The 19,506-nt window shown below is 50.3% G+C and overlaps 1 protein-coding gene across 6 annotated transcripts in view; it reads right to left on the reverse strand.

Moving 5' to 3' along the window:
* Positions 1 to 19,506, reverse strand: part of TULP4 (TUB like protein 4) — a 235,332-nt gene that overhangs the window by 5,999 nt on the left and 209,827 nt on the right. For all 6 annotated transcript variants that reach the window (XM_032407560.1, XM_032407561.1, XM_032407562.1 and 3 more), the window contains 6 exons: positions 18,890 to 19,124; positions 14,464 to 14,608; positions 11,470 to 11,614; positions 10,138 to 10,231; positions 7,143 to 7,286; positions 2,000 to 4,512 (listed from right to left, as the gene is read on the reverse strand). In XM_032407560.1, coding sequence (XP_032263451.1) covers positions 2,000 to 4,512; positions 7,143 to 7,286; positions 10,138 to 10,231; positions 11,470 to 11,614; positions 14,464 to 14,608; positions 18,890 to 19,124 — 3,276 coding nt within the window. The remainder of the gene's footprint in view (positions 1 to 1,999; positions 4,513 to 7,142; positions 7,287 to 10,137; positions 10,232 to 11,469; positions 11,615 to 14,463; positions 14,609 to 18,889; positions 19,125 to 19,506) is intronic.

Genomic DNA, 19,506 nt, shown 5'->3' on the forward strand with positions numbered 1-19,506 from the left:
GTTCTGGGCAGGGCATTCTTGTCCTGAAAGTGGGGGGGGGCGGCAGGGTGACGGAGCTGGGAATGGGGAACGGGGTATGGGATGCGGTGAGGGGTAAGGGGAGGAGAAGGAGGCCGCGGGAACGGCCACAGGCTCCACACCCACCACCAAACTCTTGCCTACTGATGCGCTGAACGGGCCGGGGGCGGGCGGGCGGGCAGGTGGTTCGGCGGCAGCGGGGCACCCTGATCAAGCTTCTTGATCTCACTATGAGTTTGTCAGAAATAAAGAGGGGGAGGGAACATGTTAAACATGCAGTGGGGGGAGCTCCTGGGTGGCTCAGTTGGTTAAGCGACTGCCTTAGGCTCAGGTCATGATCCCAGAGTCCGGGGATCGAGTCCCACATCGGGCTCCCTGCTCATCGGGGAGCCTGCTTCTCCCTCTGACCCTCTCCCCTGTCATGCTGTTTCTCTCTCTCTCTCTCTCAAATAAATAAATAAAATCTTTAAAAAAAAAAAAGAGCAATGGGAAGATAATAAGCAAAAATTCAGAGCGTGGAAAGCTCCACAGGTCAAATAAAGTGGTTTCTTCACCAAGGGAACAGTAAGGAGAACGAAAAAGTATAAGGAAGAATCTATAGGCTAATAAAGGGTTAAGAGACACATCATTTGTCATGGTCAAATGTCACTGCTCAGAGAGGGATAAAATGCAGTCCACCTCCTTCCCCTGGTGCTCATTCTCTTGAGCTTGTCTTCCTTTGTCGTTTCAGTACTTCCTGTAACCACATTATATTACCACATAACATGATGTATATGTATTTATTTGTTTATGGTCTTTCTACCAAAAATGGAAGACAGGGACAGGGACTTTCTCTATTTTCCTCAAGGCTCTAGTTTCAGCGCTTGGAGCAAGGCTGGCAAACACTCTGTGAAGGGCTGATGATAAACGTTTTAGGCTTTGTAGCTCACAGGGTCTTTGCCACAACTTTAACCCCGTTGTAGGACAAAAGCAGCCTTAGCCAATATTTAAGTGGATGTGCATGGCTGTGTTCCAATAAAACGTTATTTATAAAAAGAGGCAGCAGGTCGGTCTGTGGGCCACCGTTTGCCGACTCCTGGCTCAGAGGATCGCCAGGCATATAGCAGGTGCTCAGTAAATGTTTGTTGAGTGAATTAATGAAAATGAGGTTTAAATATGCGAGGTGAAGAGGTGTGTTCCCGGAACGACAGCTATGCAGTGGGGTTGGAGCTACCCTCTCAGGCTGTAGCAGGAAGAACTGACAAATCGCCCGATGTGTAATGTATGGAGAGAGGATTTACATCACGCCAGAGAATCAGGGAATGACTTAGTCATAAATACACAGAAATAAGCAAACAAACACTGGCTAATTATTATGTCTAGGGAAAGAAAAACTAGACAATAAAAAAGGAAATATAATTAAGCCATAATCTGTGGCTCAGCTATAAATCATATATATTGGCATAATGAGATAACCAATGACTACGTAAAGTAGGAAAAGGGGGAAGTTCACATGTGTGTATGTATGGCAGTGGGGGGTGAAGAAAATTAACCGTCCTATTCCTCAGGAAGAAGTCAATGCATGATGTGAAAAACTGAAAAATCAATAAACAGAAGTGGGAACACGCTCTTTACAAATACAGTGTCAAATACCAGAAGAACCAGAGCTGGGTTTGGGAGCGGGCCGGGGGCTGGGCAGGGAGGGGCCTGCTAGTTCTCCTCCTGGATCTCGCAGAATCATCTGACTTTGAAAAATCAGTACCTGTGTTGCTCTGATGATAAGTAAATAAAAGCGAGCAATGGGCACACCATAAAGTACAACCACGACCGGCCCCACTCAAGAGACAGCAGTTGTTTTCCGTATTTCTCATTTGGCTCCTGGCAGGCCAAAGCACGGATAGCCTTCACCAGGTTTTTACCTCCTCCCCCCCCCCCCCCCCCCCGGACCAGTCAAGACCAGAACGCAGCAATTCTGGCCATGCCCCGGGACAAGCTTGCTTACCTGCCGCCCCTCCAGCTCAATCTGGAAGTTCTTGGCCGACTCCTGGGTCACCCGCCCCCCGAAGTCCAGCTGGTACACCTGGGTGGCTTCGTTCCACAGAGGCTGCTTGTTGGCCATGACATACACGAAGCCCTGGCTGCCCAGCCGCCCATCCTCCTTCTCGCTGGCTTTCCGGCACTTGAACTCTTCCAGCTCGCTGGCCGTCCTCAGGCTCCGCTTGCTCTTCCAGCCCTTCTTGCTGCCCTGGCTCTGGTTCATCAGCTCGTCCCCGCTGATGAACAGCTCGGGCTCGCTCTCCGAGCTGTCCTGGAACTCATTCGTCTTGTTCAATTTCTTTGACTTCAGTTGGTCTTTCTGACTCTTCACTTTCTTCTTCTCTCTCCCCAGGCGGGGGCTGGAGATCAGGGAATTAAAGTCACTCAAAGTCCGTGCCTCCTTCTTCACTTTGCCCTCCGTGATGGCCTGAACATTTCCTTCCTCTGCTCGGCTGTCCAGGCGCTTCCGGTTCTTCTTGCCGAACTTCTCTGTCCGCTGGGGGACTGGGCTCTCCGTCAGGGAGAGGACTTCTTGGAAGTTGTCTGTGGTCTCTACCATCACCTCGGTACCCAAGTGGCTTTGGAGGTCGGTGGGCGGTGGGGACACGAGGGGCTTCTCTACCACCAGGTGAGCCTTGGGGGGGAGAGTGCCCTGGGGGCTTTGCACGGGCGGGCAAGGGCTGTAGGAACCCCAGGGGTGCAAGGCGATGGGCGGCAGCTGTAAACTCGAGCAGGTGCTGCTTCCCGGATACATGGGGGGCAGGGTGCAGTACGAGAGGCTGGGTGGGTAGGCAGGCTGCAGAACCACTGCCGACTCCTGCGGTGCAAACGGTGCGGGGGACAGGGCATCTTTTGGGGAGCAGGGAGTCTGCACTCCCGGCAAAGGGGGTGTGTTATAGCTTCCTGGATACGGCATCCCCATCCCATAGCCTGTTTGGAAAGTGGCAGTAGGACTGGCGGGAGACTTCGGGGAGACGAAGGGCACTCGGGACACGTCCAGGTGCTGGCTCTGACCCACTGTAAGAGGGGGCAGTTTCAGGGGGGTGGGCACTGCAGTCTGTGCTGTCCTTTCCTGAGGAACCCAGATGTCCTCCCCCAGCACGGGGTCCCACTGGTAAGGGGGTGGCCGTTTGATGGCCACAGCAGCTTCGGGCAGCGCGGGGTGCCTCAGGGGCTTCTCCAGCTGACAGTGCTGGGCCAGCGCCTCGTCCTCGGTGAAGGCCGAGTTCACGTAGTCGGCGCGCTCGCGGGCGCCGTCGGGCGGGCTCAGGAGGCTGTAGGACGACTGCGAGGTCAGCGGGGAGGAGCTGGCGGCGTGCGCCCCCCCGGCGCCCGGCTCGGGCCGCCCCCCCGCCCCCCCGCCGCTGCACTGGCTGCAGGTGTACAGGCCTGGCGGCGGCCGCGCCGGGAACTGCGCCGGGAACTGCGCCGGGAACTGCACCGCGCCCTTGGGCTTGGGCGGGTGCTGCGGCGGGGCCCGCGGGGGCTCGGCCAGCTGCGCCGCCTTGAGCGCCACCTCGCGGTTGTTCCTGCGCAGCGTGGCGTGGATGAGACTGTCGGGCCTCTGGGCCGCGCCCCGTCCGGGCACGAGCGGGCCGGCGATTTCGGGGTACGGGGGTGGGTCTCCTGTCGGGATGGAGTAGCGTGGGACCGTCAGGCGGTTCAGGGTCGCACTGGTGCAGGGCTGGGGGACCTTCTTCTCGGTGGCGGTGAGCCTCAGCGTGGCCGAACTGCCCGGACCGGGGAGGGTGTATGTGTTCTGGGAGCAGAGCATCCGCGTCCGAGGCCGGCACACCTCCTCCACGTTGCCGCTGCTGTCAAAGGTGGTGATCCTCTCATAGCCCAGGGGCGTCTGGTAATGTGCCGCTGTGGGGTACAGCGAGAAATCGCCCTTCTTCAGGCACGTGTCCACCGGGGGCTGCGGGGGCGGCAGCGGGGGCGGCGGCGCTGCCGTGGTGGGGGCGGCAGGGATGGTTCCCGGGTAGGGGGGTGGGGGGTTCATCTTCGCCACCTGGACCTCCTGGGGGGCACTGAACACCACGGCGTCCCCTTCGGCAGCCAGCTGCGGCACCGGCCGCAGGGCCTTGGCCGACTTCTGCAGGTGGTCATGGTCCCGGTCTCCGTGGTCCACCGCCGACAGCTGGATGGCCCCCTGCGCGGGCGGCGGCAGGGACAGCTGAGCAGGGTTCGGGATGATGCGGCCCATCTCCACGCCTCCGAAGATCACCTGTCCCGGGCTGGAGTAGCGGTTGGAGACGGGGTACTGGGTGGCGCTGTCGCTGCCCTGCTCCGCCGTCCCCACCGCCGTGGTCTGAGTGGTCAGGACGTCCAGCTGCACATTCTGGTTGGCCAGCAGGGATTGCACCAAGCCGATGCTCTGAGTGGGGGACATCGCCTGGGCCGAGCTGTGGATGGGCGCGATAGGGATGTTCACCGTGCACGGCGGGCTGTTCTCGGGCACACCGGAGGCTCCCGTCACTGGAAGGAAAAGGGAAAAGTGAACTGCTTCCAGAACAGGGCCGCGAAACTGGGTCGGAGTAAGTGATACAGCGACGAATCAACTCATCCAGTCCTTGTGCTACAAAATGCAACTGCCGTAGATGGAGAGGAGTTTGCTTGGGGAAGCTAGACCTCTCACACAAGTTATGCACAGTCCCTCTAAGGTTTCTGGAAGGACACAGGCAAAGCTTTTCAATGAATATACTTTCGAACCTTCCGAATTTGGTACCTAAATGGTACCATGGCTCATAACTTAACGTTGTTGTTTTTTTTTAATTTTTATTTATTTTTATTTTTTAATATTTAACCGTTTAAAGATGCTTTTTTACCATGAATTCATAAAACGGCCCACTCTTTTATGCAAGAAGAGAACTATGGTATATAGCATGACACTCCACTGAGCACTCATAATGCCGAGGGTCCTGAGTGGGTTTATCCACAATTATGGATTGGTTAATATGGGAAGTGTTATGTAGCAGATGTGTATGTGAAACTTGTACGTAAATTAAGACTGTAAATAGAACCATGTAAAATGTAGTGGAGATACCAATGAAAAGAATCTTCCAGCAAATAAGCATTATTAGGGAAGGATCATTTCCTAAAATTTATCTGCTTTTCAGCATTTCAAACAGTATGTAAGGTACAGTACTGTACCTCTGTAAAACTATATCCTATTTGTACAAAGAGGGAATTTAATGAAGCATGAATGTGAGCATTGATCTCCACACCACAGGCAGGTGCCTGTCTAAAGTACCATCGAGCACTGGCAAGTTTGCTTATTTGGGCCTGTAAGTGCCATGTGGCAACTAGTATATGAGCAGGACACAGGATTTAACTAGCTAATTGTAAAGGCTGTCTGACCTTTTACTAGAACTACAGAATGAAGGCAGCTAGCTAGTTCATCAAAAGTTAAGCCCGGGGCCCCTGGGGGGCTCAGTCGGTTAAGCATCTGCCTTCGGCTCAGGTCATGATCCCAGGGTCCTGGGATCGAGCCCCGCATAGGTCTCCCTGCTCAGCAGAGAGCCTGCTTCTCCCTCTCCCTCTCCCTACTCATGCTCTCTCTCTCTCAAATAAATAAATATTAAAAAAAAAAAAAAAGTTAAGCCCACCCTTGGTTCCAGTCAGACTCCCCCTTCCCTGGGGCCCTCTAGTGAGACGTAACTATCTCGTGGCTGCGTGAATCTGGGTCCCATCTCAAGTTTTTTATTATTCTTGTTCCGATCCCTCCTCCAGATGTGCACTCATCTGCATGAAGTACTGAGGGCAGGTGTCTTCCCTGCTAAAGAGAAGAGCCTCTCTGTCACCAGCATTAAGTGAAAGCCCTGAGACAAAATGCTCCCCCCTCGGACTGGGAAGCCCAGACAGGAATAGCCGCAGCAAGGGCTGAGCCTTAGGGGGGAGCTCTATTAGTCACACTCCAGGAGCACAGGGTGGGCGTTATTCGTAAAGTGTTAAAAGATACTTCTAGATCCACGATTCTGAAATTGCAGGGGATGTGCTTTCTAAAGCTCAAGTGTGTGAGGCTTCACCAAACTGCAGGTTTATGTGGTTGCAAAACCTTGCCCATTAGGACTTCGATAGTCTACACCACCTGCTATAACCATCAGAAAACCAAAAACAGCTACTGTCAGAAAGTACTGTACAAATGATTTTGCAGGTAAAAACCTGTGAAGAAGGTAAGTAACTGGGCTAAGAGAAGGTAAACAACCCCCCCAAGTTCAGAGCCTGAGCTGGCCTGCGTGTCCGTCCCTGTCCCATGGTGCGGACCATAGCCCCCTCTGTTCTAGAACCACCAGATACAGAAGTCAGTGGCCCATTTAGATTCCTCTGGCTCAGAAACCAGAGACATTCAGAACCCTGCTTGGTTCTAAGTAGAGGAGTCTTCATATTTATAAAATTACAGGTAGATATTTTTGAGAACAGTTACATGGAAATAACTGGCAGACTACTTAGAAATCATTCTACTCTGTTAATCAAAATAGGATCCCCTCCCCCTAGAAAACACTTAAATTAATTTAAGATGCTATAGATATTTGAAAATTTGGAAACTGGGATTTTAAAAGCTTGTGCCGAAATTCACCTTTAACTCAGACCAGGCTTCTGTACACTGAGATGTGCGTTGCACACTGGGAAAGAGATGTGTGAATGTGAAGGCTTTCTGTCCTGGAGACGGGGTGGCTTTGAGACACTGGGCTCTGTGGGCGCCACAGGACCATGGGAGTGATGCTGCTCTCTAAGCAGGGCTGAAAGGATGAGGGCTAGCCTACAGCCAACGAGAGCCAGTTTCAGTTCTGATTTTGTGGAGTTCTCAACAGTCCTGTTAACTTCTCTAGCTGGGCACATGACTAAGGACTACTGTGAAGATAAAACAAGATGGTAGAATGCCCTGTGGACCTGAGGTGTCATGGTCACCTTCATCGTCCTTGCTCTGGTAGCTCCCCTCCTCCCCAAACCAGTGACAGTATGACCTTTCTCCTGTGATGTGCCACCACACCCACCAGCTGAGGAAGTTATAGCTTTTCCAAACCAAGGCGGTGGGCACGGACTGACATGTTGTGATCCTCCATTAGTTACTGCTCTGCCCCCGTCATGACCCCCTAAGAACACACCTGGTAAATCATCCTCGTCTTCACTGAAAACATTTGGGTTGAAGACAGGTAAATTAACATAGTCCATGGAAATCTTCCGAACCTCTGGGAGATAGATGGTCATCTGCCGCGGCTGGAGATGCAGCAGGCTGGTTTTATAGATTACTGGAGGGGAGGAGGAAAGCACTGTTAACAGAGACGTGCACGAGGACAGCCAAGGCACCAGCAAGGTCACGGGAAGAGAAATGGGGCTGCGGTGTCCCTGCCATCAGAAGGCAGGGGAGAGTGGGACAGCGGGCCTTTGTCTCCCTCCCGCACACCACTGGCCACCCCAGCCGTGCTTCCCTAACGGCAACTTCTCCATCTAGCGTAATCACTTTGCCAAGTGGTCTGTCTACAGAACCACACATTTCAAATGTCAAAAACCTGTCCTAGACTTAAATGCTTTTCTGGAATGAACTGGGATAGGATAAATATATTTTTTAAAAGCCTCATTTGCGATCAGAATTTTAATTTAGTAAAAATAGTTGTGATAAGCAGAGTGCCAAGCTCAGGGGGATCTCAGGCAACCCAGGACACAGGGGTGACATGGGTCAGGTTGGAATAGAACACTGCCCTTACTCAGGACTGGATTCTTATCTTCCTGACTTTCAACTTCATGATCAGGACAGAGATTTAGGGAACTTCCACACCATTTCTTTACATGCTAAGGTTTTATATTTGATCAACAGGGACATTTAAGACGATGCCTGGATGGCGACTCAAATATTTGGAGGAGACAAAATTGGTTAAGAACAATGAATCTGAATTTAGGTTTCACGGTAGGTTAAAATCAGGATCAACTTTCTTTTGTTTAATGCTCTTTCCTGAGGTAAGTAGAAGTTCTCAAATTATTACTGTTATTCTCATTTTTTGTTAGGCCCAGCTGTGTCTCCACAGCTGTCCCCGCTAGCGCCCGGTGGCTGACCAGCTCGAACTCCCACGGCCCAGCAGGCCTTCTCTGATGAAATGCCTCTGTAAGGCTGGCGCTTGGGCTGGTGTGGGCTAAGGCGACTTTTCCAGTAAGACACAGGCCTTATTTGTGTGTTCGTCTCTCTTGCCCACAAAAGAGAATATGAACTTTGGCTTAAAAATTCGGGACAGTTCTCTACAGCTTAAAAATTAATGCATTAAAGTGCTATTCTTTGTTGTTCAGACTGATAAAAGAAATAAAATTTAAAATCTCAGGAGGGATTAAAAAAATAACATCAGTTGCCGCTGGGGGGGGGGAAACTAGGTGGCCAGAGGTGAAGATGAGAGAGAGTTTTACAGCATACCGCTTCAAATCTTTTGAATTTGGAATTTATTCTATATTTTTTAAATTGAGAAAGCAAAAAATCAAAAATAAAATTTCATGGGTCAGATAATTCTAACTGAAGGAAACAAATTATCCAATATAAAATATATCCAACAATACTCACTTTTAAAATCCATTAGAGTGCCAAAGATTAATAGGGTGCCACAAGTAACTTACACATCTAGAATCCAAGAGATAGAATCAAGTGGAAAATTCTCTTAGCTTGACAAATGAATAGTAATAGCTTAAAATGCTCTTTTTAAAAAACAGTCCATGATTAGGACAATGATTTCACTACAGCCCAACAGAAAGCTTTTCTCCTGGGCACTTGAATTCCTCACACTGGAGCACCATGTACTTGAGGGCACCTACAGGTTCTCCCGTCTCAAGGTCCTTGGTGACTTATGTGTGGATCTATTCAACATCCAGAAGGAAAAGATGCATTAAGACTCCATTCCTCTTTTCAGTGTGTCCTGTGGGCAGATGGCTCAGTTCTCAGCTCATGCATGGGGTAACGTGACACCCACACTGTAGCTACTAGAATCCCCATGTGCATCAGCCACACACGGCTGCATTACTGAAGAACACGCTTTCGTGGTCATCAGAGCCTCTCCAGGTTGTTGAAAATATTATAAGAGATTTCTTTGCATTATGTGCAGGAACAGCCTATTCTTATTTTCTAAGTCAGTTTTATATTTTACTTTTATTCCTCTTTTTCTTTGAGCTGAGAAACCTCAAAATGAAAAATCCGAATGCAGCACAATTTAATAAGTCTCTTAAGATGGATACATGGCATAGGTCTTTTTAACATCTGCTTTGCAAAACTTATTTAATTGAAAGGATCTAACTATGTCTTAAACAACTCCAATAGGCAGATTCAGAATTTTTCAAGAACCATTTTTAGTAGGTTACGCAGAGATGTGCAAGATGGGACCACCACCCACAGGCAGGCCCGGCCTTCCAGAGAGAGGTGTGCGTGCCAAATGATGAGGCAATCCAGCAAGGCTGAGGGGACAGCACGTGTCCGCAGCCCACCCAGGGATGTGCCTACTGGCATGAAGCTGCTTTGAAAAGGACCTTCTGTCATTTCATTCCTTCACTGTCCCCAAGTAAACATGACACATTACTACTACTCACTCGAGCAGGAGTACCGAAAAAATGCAAATGCCGGGTGCTAGCCCAGCTATGACTCCCTTGGTTTCGTTTTCCTCAGTGTCTCAAACTTCGCACGGAGAGGGTATTTATCTGGGGCTTCTGGGTGAAATCCATAAGGATTTACCACATGGAACTGTACTAACAGTCAGCTTCTTGCAGTCTTTAACCCTTTCTGAACCTCAATTTTCTTCTGACTCAAGAACCTAAATATACTGGTACCAAAACCTGCCCACAGTGAAAGGCCGGAAGTCACAGTGACCAGAAGCCTACCAGATCTGTTGGAAGACTGTGGCTGGTTCTGTCTGCTCATAAATCAGGACGTAGACAAATAAAGGAAGGCACCGCCGGCAAAAACCCATTTGAGTAGTAATTCTAATTTCTGCAAAATCACAGTGGGTAGACTCAAAGTTTAGAGGTAGATAAAGTACATGCTGATCTTCTGGTGCCGTAAGAGCTCATCTGAATGGTCTTTCTAGCCTCAGTTTCAGCTGGGAGAGCGGGAAGAGAAGCGGACATGGTTTTTACCTGCACCGAGGTTGGTTGGCAGGAAAGCAGCCAAGCCCACGATCTTAAACTTGGTTCCCCAGATATTAGACGTGACCTGAGCAAGATAGTTGTGCTGTGGGGGGGAAAAAAAGGAAAAAAAAAAATCACCATCTATTTTCGTATTTTCTATTGATCACTTAGGAACTAAGAATGTTAACATCTTTGCTTAAAAAGGTCACAGGTGGGCACTGCTGGAAGTACTCATTCTCTGTATCATTCTACCCTTTTTCAGACCAGGAGCTAAGGAGAACATGTCAGGCACGTGTTTCCGAACGGTGGCTCACCGAGCTGAGATCTGCAGGTGGGGGGTGAGGAGGAGATGTGTCCCAGCGCGTCCGCACGCGCGTAGGTTAAAAAGGCCACAGAGCTGCTCTGGGCACGTTTTCCTTTCCCTCTCCTTTCCCTCTAGTCACTGACCTAGAGAGGGTATACCTAGCTCTGAATCCATTTTTATCCTCGATATTCCTCCTGGAAACACCAGCTGCACTGATGCCAGTATGTCCCCAAACGACCCATTATCTGTTTCCTCATTCAACTAAAAAAATTTTTTAAAAATGATCAGTATGCTTAAGCCACGTGTGTATATGTGTGTGAACAGCAATAATAAAGATGAATAAAATGCGGCTCCTCAAAGAGCTTATAACCCAATGGAGGATACAGGCTTACAATTATTTGCAGACAAGGAAGTCACTGAGGAATGTGATAAGGGAGTTACAAACAAGATGCTTTGGGATTGCTGTGGCTGAGCCGGGGAAGGAAGCCTTCGTGATGAGTTCTATCTGGAAGCAAGAAGGGGGGGGTGGGCAGGTGACCCTGGTGACCCAGTCGCAGCAAAGGCACAAACGCAGAAGGAGGCCAGTCAACAGTGAGGCTGTGGCACTTGGAGGGCACTGAGGGGGACCAGGAGAGACAGACAGGCAGCGCCAGACTGTGGGGCTACCACCAGGGACTGGCTCCTGTGGACACCAAAAGTCCACACATGGCTTGAGGGAGCAGAGGGGACAAGTGTGGACAGGTCTCAAGCTGTGAAAAGACTCATGTGGCAACAGGGGGGTGTCTGAGGTGGGATGGAGGTCCTGGGGGATATGGAGGTCCTGGGGCCTCCCTGAGGGCAGGGGTGGTGAGGAAGGCAAAGAGGGCTCTGGTTCTCCATGCCCCGTGTCTGGAACGGCAGGGACAGGCACGGAGACTGGGGTGGCAAGTGCAGGGGTGATGTGCCCAGGACTCAGTCCCCGTCAGGCACACACTGAGGAGGGAAGACAGGCAGGGGAGCATCAGAAACACGGGCCCGCCCTGGACCCCAGGTGCTACCTGAGTGATGTCTTCAAAGGGAAACTCTCTTCGCGTCAGACTGGGCGAGCCAATGGAGGGCTTGCGCATCGGCAACCGGGGAGACCTGGACATCTCCTGAGCAGCCCGGGACAGCTTGGGAGACTTCCGGGCCTCAATGTTGATCCTGTGGAGACAAGGTCAGGAGGGTCAGGCCCCACATGTGGGAGAGGCTCCCACTGCCGTGGCCCTCGCCTTCGCGCTCTGGTGGCCACCAGGGGCGCCACGTTCCCAGGGGCCAGGCCTCTTTACCCAAGCCTCTCCCGTCTGCTCTTGCCTTGTGAATATGAAGAAAGAAGAACAGAATTGCATATCGAGTAATATATATTTAAAAATATGGTAAGATCAGGGGCACCTGGGTGGCTTAGTCGTTAAGCGTCTGCCTTCAGCTCAGTTCATGATCTCAGGGTCCTGGGATCGAGTTTCACATCAGGCTCCCTGCTCTGCGGGGAGCCTGCTTCTCCCTCTCCCACTCCCCCTCTCAATTAAATAAATAAAATCTTAAAAAAATATGGTGAGATTAGACAAAGTGATTCATTTGTAAGGAACCTCAGAGAATTAAATGTGGTTCACTTTCTATGGACTAATAGTTAAGTTTAGAAACATCCACACGCCTTCTGCATGTGGGAAACTAGCAGGTGGGAAGAGCCAGTTTTCACCTTAAGGCCACAGTGATTTTACAATTCCTACTACAATGTTAGGATTTCAACAGATTTATCTAGCCTTTCACCAGCGATCATATTTAAATCAAATCTGTGGGTCTACAGTTTTCCTGCTGCCTTCTGATCCTACATTCTATTTCTGGTCTTCAGTTCTGTTTGTAACACAGGGACACATGTGTTAATGCCGGTCTACCCCCCAGAGAGTGCTGTTAAGGTCAATGGCAGTCCATGAAGAGGAAAGCCCTGAGCCTCACAGATACTGCTTGAGAGCTTGATACGATAGCGAGGGCTCCCAAAGTTTGGGTGGACAGGGGGCCCGAGCTGGTGAAAACTCTGTACGAGGACAATTAGTCCCGGCTGTGGCACGCAGGAGGATCCAACACAGGGAAAGACAGAAGGAATGAGGACCAGCTGCAGAGACTGCCACATCCAGGAACTTTAAAAGGACATTTACAGGTGAAAGATTTGGTTGCTTATGTGTTAAATGTTCTCCCTTAATTAATGGGAAAAGCTGAAACACTGTAGAAGTGTCGGAAAGTTCATAATTTTATTTGAGATTTTAACAAGCTTAGAATAAAGATGAAAAAAATCAATCAATCAAATTGCTTGAGCAACTGGTTATCTATATGGGAAAAACACACACCATGCACAAAAATGAATCTGAGATTCAAGTATGAAAGCTAAAACTACAAAGTTTCTGGAAAGAACAAAAGAATGTCTTTATGACCTAAGGGTAGACAAAGATTTCCTAAACAGGACACAAAAAGCACTAATCATAAAAGTGAAGAAATTCATATTGAGTTAGGCCACCACATACGTGGCACTCCGGATCTCTGCCAAAGACTCATAGCTAGAATACATAAAGACTCTTGAAACTTGATGAAAGAAAAACAACTCGATAAAAAACGGGCAAAAGACTTAACAGACACTTCACAAAAGAAGAGCTCCAAATGGCCACTGAGCATATGAAAAACTGGTTAGCAGCAACAATCCCTAGACATGTTGATGCCACGACATGCCCACCAGAATGGATAAAGAGTATCTTCTAACAATGACACTGCAACCGTGGGCGAGAACAGAAGCCTCACACGCCGCTGGCGGGAACTCAGAACAGCGCGGGCACCCTGGAATACTGGGTGGAATACGTTTATTGGCAGTTTCCGATAAACGTGTGCCAGGATCTGGCAACTCCCCTCCTAAGTGTATACCCGAGATTAAGGAGTGCAGGTGTCCATAAAAAGTCTTGTATAAGAATGTCTACAATGGTTTGATTTGTAATAGCCCCGGACTGGAAACTACCAAAGATCAATCAATTGGTAAAAGGAATAAACAAATTGTAGTATATCCATTCCAATGGAAACCACAGAGCAAAAAAGAAAAACCACTGATACACACCACACGAATGAATCTCAGTCATTATGTTGAGCAAAAAAAAAGTCAAATAAAAAAGGAGTATATACTGTTTGATTCCATTCATACGAAATTCAAGAACAAGTCAAACTCCTCTGCGGTGACAGAAGTCAGAACAGTGATTACTCTGGAGAAGGGACACGAGGAACTTTTCAGGAGGATGGAAATGTTACCTTCAACTGGGTGGTAAATATTCTGCTTTATCAACTGTGCAGGAAATTATGTCTTTGAGATCTGGGCAGATATGTACCTGTACATAAATTATATCTTAATTTTGCACAGCATCATTGAATTTTAGAGCTAAAGACAGCTTAGTGAAGATCTGGCCCACCCTTTACCTTCCACAGATAAGGACACTGGCATCCGGGTCACGAGTTCATTCAAGGTTATACCCCGAGGTCATACGGCCTTTGGGAGTGGAGCCAGGATCAGAGGGGACTCTCACCTAGGACACAACAGGCCCTTCTATCTACTCTTAGCTTTTTGCCACTCTTTAGGACAAACCTTTGGCATGTGAGATTTTTTTAGTTTACGATTTATTTCCAATTACAGCATTAGAAGGTATTTAAACTGGGCATTCTGTTCAATGCATTATGTTACACTCATCGTAAACCCTTCTCCTTACTTTTCTGGACTGGAAGAACCACCACATGCACCAGGGAGCTTCTGCCACCCCATGCTGCCCATTGTCAGTACTAACCCTGAGTTCTGAGGACTTAGCAAACTTCCCATGGGTGGATTTGTCTACCCAAAGGGGAGAAGAAAGGAAAGCTCTAATTATTGCTGGCAGACCTTCCTGATGAAAGGCAGGGAAGCCCTCTTGCAGGGCTCTTCTGGCGTCGGCTTCAGTGAGGTTCTGCTGCAGACACAAACAAGGACGACCAGCCCTGGGGAGTGAGCTTACCTTGGGAGTTTGGGTGACTTGCTAGCGCGGGAGATTTTGGGGGATTTCTTGGCAGCCCAGTCGTCACTCAGTTCCACATCACTGGAGTCCGAGCAGTTGCAGCTGTCCAGCATGGAGGAGATCAAGCTGTTTCCGTAGATTTCATCTGGTGAGACACAACCAGCAGACTCTGGAAAGTGCTATCAGGAAGACCCTAATGAGGATCAGTAGCCCTGGAAACTACAGGACAGACCGACTCTATAGGCCAGCATTTTAAGTTCAGAGGTTGAAAGAGAAAGGACCAGAGCATGGTTTCCCTTTTACGTTTTTATGCTGTAACAATTTTCTAAGCAAAAGGAGGCAACAACTTCTGTTATCGGAGTGGGCATAGAATTTCAGTGTCTCTGGAATGTACAAAATAGTCTAGCAGTGTTTACTGCACAAAAAGCGGGAACCTCCCAGCACAACCATCCATCTGGGTTCATACAGGTTTGCAGGCAACTGGGGGACCCAGGCTGAGCAAGGGGCTTGCTGACTCACGGACCCCCCGCAAGACCCTGTTTCTGACCTGGGGCCTGCCAAGGCCCCCGCTGGTTCCAGGCCTGCTCTGGACTAGAAACCTGACAAGGTCAGGTCCACTGCAGGGACTCCCAGACGTTTACGCTGGCCTGCTGTGAGCGGCGGCTGGAAGGCAGGCCTGTGCAGGAGGCCTGTCCGTGGCAGTCCTGGGCTCTGCTGGGGGTGTTTGTGTCACTGGGCAGAAGGTCAGAGAGGTCCTACGGCAGAAGACGGTGCGCACAGAGGTTGGGCCATCACGAAACTGCACAGCGGATGAAGGTCATATCTGACACCTTCCTTGGAATCCCTCCTCCTTTACTGCCTTCCTCCCACCCCCCACATCCCTTCACTCCCCGAGCCCTGCTCTGCCCTCGCTGTAGGGAGCCCATCTGCAAAACCACTTCGTTTTGCTGACAAAAGCCTCATTCCCTCAAGGCTCCAAGAACCTCACCAGGTTATAAAAAAGCCCAACTGTCCAACTGCAATGAAATCATTTACGGAATTTGAGGGGACTTTATCATTCAAAAGGGCTATTTACATTTGAAAGGATGAGTTTGCTAAGATAAGCTCATCTCTAGTGTTTCTGAACATATGGAAGGGACATCTGTGAACAGGGACCTGTCTGAGGGCCCTGGAGGCAGAAACAGCTCGCCACACTCCCTGGAAGCAGGCTGTCTGAGACCCACGTCACCCTCTTCTTAAACGACTTCCCCATCAGAAGGCACGACCCATGAGGACAGCAAGCCGTGGAGGTGTGCACCTGCGTTTGATCAAATAAAAAGGCTTACTTCACATGCCCTGAGCAGTGCTTTACATTACTTGAGGAGTCACTTAGTCCAAAGACGCTTGGCCATGAGTCACGCAAGCATGTAAACGCACAGGAAGCTTCTGTGTGCTCGTGAACACGGAGCCAGCTCACAGGCCTGAGGAAATGCAGTAACGTGCTGTCCACTCAGCTCCTGATCTGCCTGCTCATCCAGGATTTTTCACAGTTGCTGTACGTCATGCCATTTGTTGTTGTCCTTGACTCATGCTCTAACACTACGCCACAGACTGGGCGGCTTATGGACAACAGAAATCTCCGTCTCCCTTCTGGAGGCTGAAGTCTGGGATCAGGGCGCAGGTGTGATCATGTTCTGGTGAGGACGCTCTTCCCGGCCTGCAGTCGGCCACCCTCTTGCTGTGTGCTCGCTGGGTCTTGCCTTAGCATGTGTGTGTACATGTGGAGAGACAGAGCCCTCCCTCTTTTCTTGCAAGGCCACCAATCTGACTGGGTTAAGACTCTACCCTGACAGCCTCATTTCACCCAAATCACTCCCTAAAAGCCCTATCTCCAAATACAGTAACACGGGAGGTAAGGGCTTCAGCGTAGGAATTTCTAGGGGGACACAACTCCACCCACAGTAAGTTCTGACTAAAGATGCCTTTTAAAAATTGGTGGATTTTTGCTTAAAAAAAATATGCTCTCATGTTATGCTCTCAATTATAAACATACACATCCTGAGGCGTGTGTCTGTTCAGCTGCGTGGAGAACACTTACGACAGTGGGTCACAGGCTTCGAAGCCCGACTGCCAGCCGGGCAGCAGCAGGTGCACACGTGGAGGCCTCACCCCAGACCCACCGAATGAGGCTAAAGGGCAGGCCTGGCAGCCTGTATTTAGATAAATACCCCAGGGGATCTGCAGGGAGGTGACCCCAGGACCACATTCTGAGAAGCACGGATGTGCAGGCTTCGAAGAGTTAATCAGCTCACGAGAAGTTCCCGGCTCCCCGAAGTCAGAAGTCAGCGCTCCTGCTCTGAACCGTGTCCGTATACCACCCGCTTGGCAATTACTCATGTTCTGCCTCGTGACACAGCTTCTGCGTCTGTCTTGAGGTCTTAAAATCTTGACATTCTTACTGAACTTTTCGAGTGTTGTCTTGTCACCCAAAAGAGGTTTCTGAACCCCCTGGAAGCAGAGACACCCGGACATTGCCCCATGACCACGGGAGACCCAACGATCGTGGACAAAGGGAGCACTGAATACATACTGTGCATCTGCTTTGCTTTATAATGTTCTGATTCTTTTAATTACAAAAATAAGACATCTTATTCCCCAGAGGACTGCCAGCAGTCGAGTCCACCCGCGTTTGCTGTGAGCTGGACGCGAACAGTAAGCAGGAGCAGAAGCCCCCAGCCAGCACGGGGTTTGGGAGCTCGAGGCCTCAGTACCCCTCGGCAGCCCCGCCTGCGTCTTCTGTCCTGTTTTTAGTGCGGAATTTACGCACTTGGGACAGAAGCAAGCTCTTCACATCCGTTCCCTCAACATGCAATCTGAGGAGAGGTTTTATGAACTTGTACACATGGTGGGGAGCCTCAGACACAACGACCTCCGCCCATGAGAAGACTGCCGGGCCCCACGCGCCCTCAGGCAGCACTGATCAGCACCGGCTCTTCCCCCTCCCCTTCGAGGTCAGTGCCCACTGCCCTCCTGTTCTCCTCGCTTTGCCTGCCTTCCTTCTCAATCTTCTCTCTCCCTCCGTTCTACCCACCTCCCTACCAGCCTCCAGTTCCGCTCACTTTCCCTGCTTTTGGTACTAGTTCATCGCATGACTCAAAAGACAAACAAATGGACTAATATCCAACGTGTTAAAGTACAGTTTTACTGCCTTCAGTTTTACACGGTGACCCTGACAGCAGAATGCCGCCATGGACGCTGAACCAATAACGCAGATCAGACAGAGGTGGGGCAGCGGCCCAGTGAGCCGAGTGAGCGAGCACGCCAGGCCGGAAAGGCCCGCTGCCCATGACACTAGCGCATCACCGTGCCTTCAGGGACATAGGGGGCAGAGGCCGGTCTAACGGGCGGGAGAGACAGCAGGAGCAGGGGAGTGGAGAGCGGTAGGCTCCCGTGACACAAATCCCTTTCGAGGTCAGGCACGTGCCAGGCCCTGGGGTGGAGAGAGGAGGCCGTTCCCTCCGCCCAGGCCTCAGACGGAGCCGGGCCCAACAACCACCACAGGCCCCGCAGGACTCCAGCAGCCCGACTGACAGGTGGCCAGCACAGGAGGCTGGTGACGAGCAGGATTTCATGGGGAGGGGCGGCAGTAGCACATGGGAGCCGGCTGATACTGCTGGGGGGGCACGCGGGCCTCAGCAGTCACTAGCTTAGGACACTGGGCAAGCATCCACGGTGCAAAGAGAAACAGCCAAGTCCCTTTACTCTGGAGGCTCCCACTCTAGGATGGCAGAGACGAGCATGCAGCGAGCACCCGGAGCACGCCAAGTGAGTACCGAAGATCAGTACAGGAGAGAGTTCTTAGAAGGGTAGAATGAGTCATCATGCCAAAATCTTCATGGATGAGCAAGGGAATTTTCCTCGGTAATCAGCTAAAAAGCAGCTCACAGTGGATTAGTGAGGAGCAGAAGTAAGATTCTAGCAGGAGGCTGAGGAGTAGGCTGAAGGTCTGAGAATTTTAATTCTATCACTCGCTCTGGGAGGGCAGAGAGGTACCTCCCTGTTAGTATCAGCTGGTCTCAACAGTACATTAAGGCCCTTGATAATACCTGATGAGTAACTAAAAGAGGAATCTACTGTTCCCAGAAAGCCTGGACCAGCTTCCCCCTGACAGAGAGCTGATGTTTCCTCTATCCACGGCCCCAGTCACACGAAGCCTTACGGAGATCAGCCCCTGGCAGATCTGTTAAAAACCCATCAGAAAGTACATTTAGGGAATCATTAACTTCGATACAATTTTGGAAACGGGGCAGCTTCCAGGATGTTCCATGCCAGCCAAAACACAGGCTCACGTTTCCTAAGTAGGCACTGTCTTTGCACGGTGTCAGGAAAACTATTCCTCAACCACACCTAAGAATGAGGTCTTAGTCTCTGTGGCGCGGAGGCCCACCTGATTTGCTATCCGTCCGGGGGTCCATAATGACGAACTCTGGCCGCAGCTTGCTGATGCGCCGCCCCTTGAGGATGGGCACGAGCCCGCCCAGGTACTCCAGGTAGAGGGTGTAACACGGACCTCCCACCTCCGGGTCGTCCTCTGTGCGCTTCATGGTGCAGTGCAGACGCTCGTTGCCGGCTGAGGGGTAGCTGACAAAGTCTCGCATGTTGTTGGGATCTGGAATTGGGGGCTAGAGGCAGGACATGGAAAGAAACGAGTATGGACGTCACTGATTACTCCAACAGAGCACTGGCTGGTAGCTCGGGGAGGGTTAACGATGTGGTGTGGGACAGTGATTCTCAACTGTGGGTGTGCAGAAGAATCTCCTGGGACCTTTAAAAAAAATAGCGAAGCTAGAATCCCACCTCAAACAATGAAATTGGAATCTCTGGGAGCAGGGGATGGGCATGTGTATTTTCTAAAAACTCCCCATGTGATTTTAATGTTCAGCCAGGGTTGAGAATCCCTGGTACACAACCAAGATTGTAAAGCAACTTGAAAATACATCACAACAGATTCTAAAACTGATGTTTTAAGAAAAAAATCACCTGAACAAGTCAATCTGACGCTTA

The sequence above is a fragment of the Phoca vitulina genome, unplaced genomic scaffold (genome assembly GCF_004348235.1).
Source record: "Phoca vitulina isolate PV1807 unplaced genomic scaffold, GSC_HSeal_1.0 scaffold9, whole genome shotgun sequence".
Classification (NCBI taxonomy): domain Eukaryota; kingdom Metazoa; phylum Chordata; class Mammalia; order Carnivora; family Phocidae; genus Phoca; species Phoca vitulina.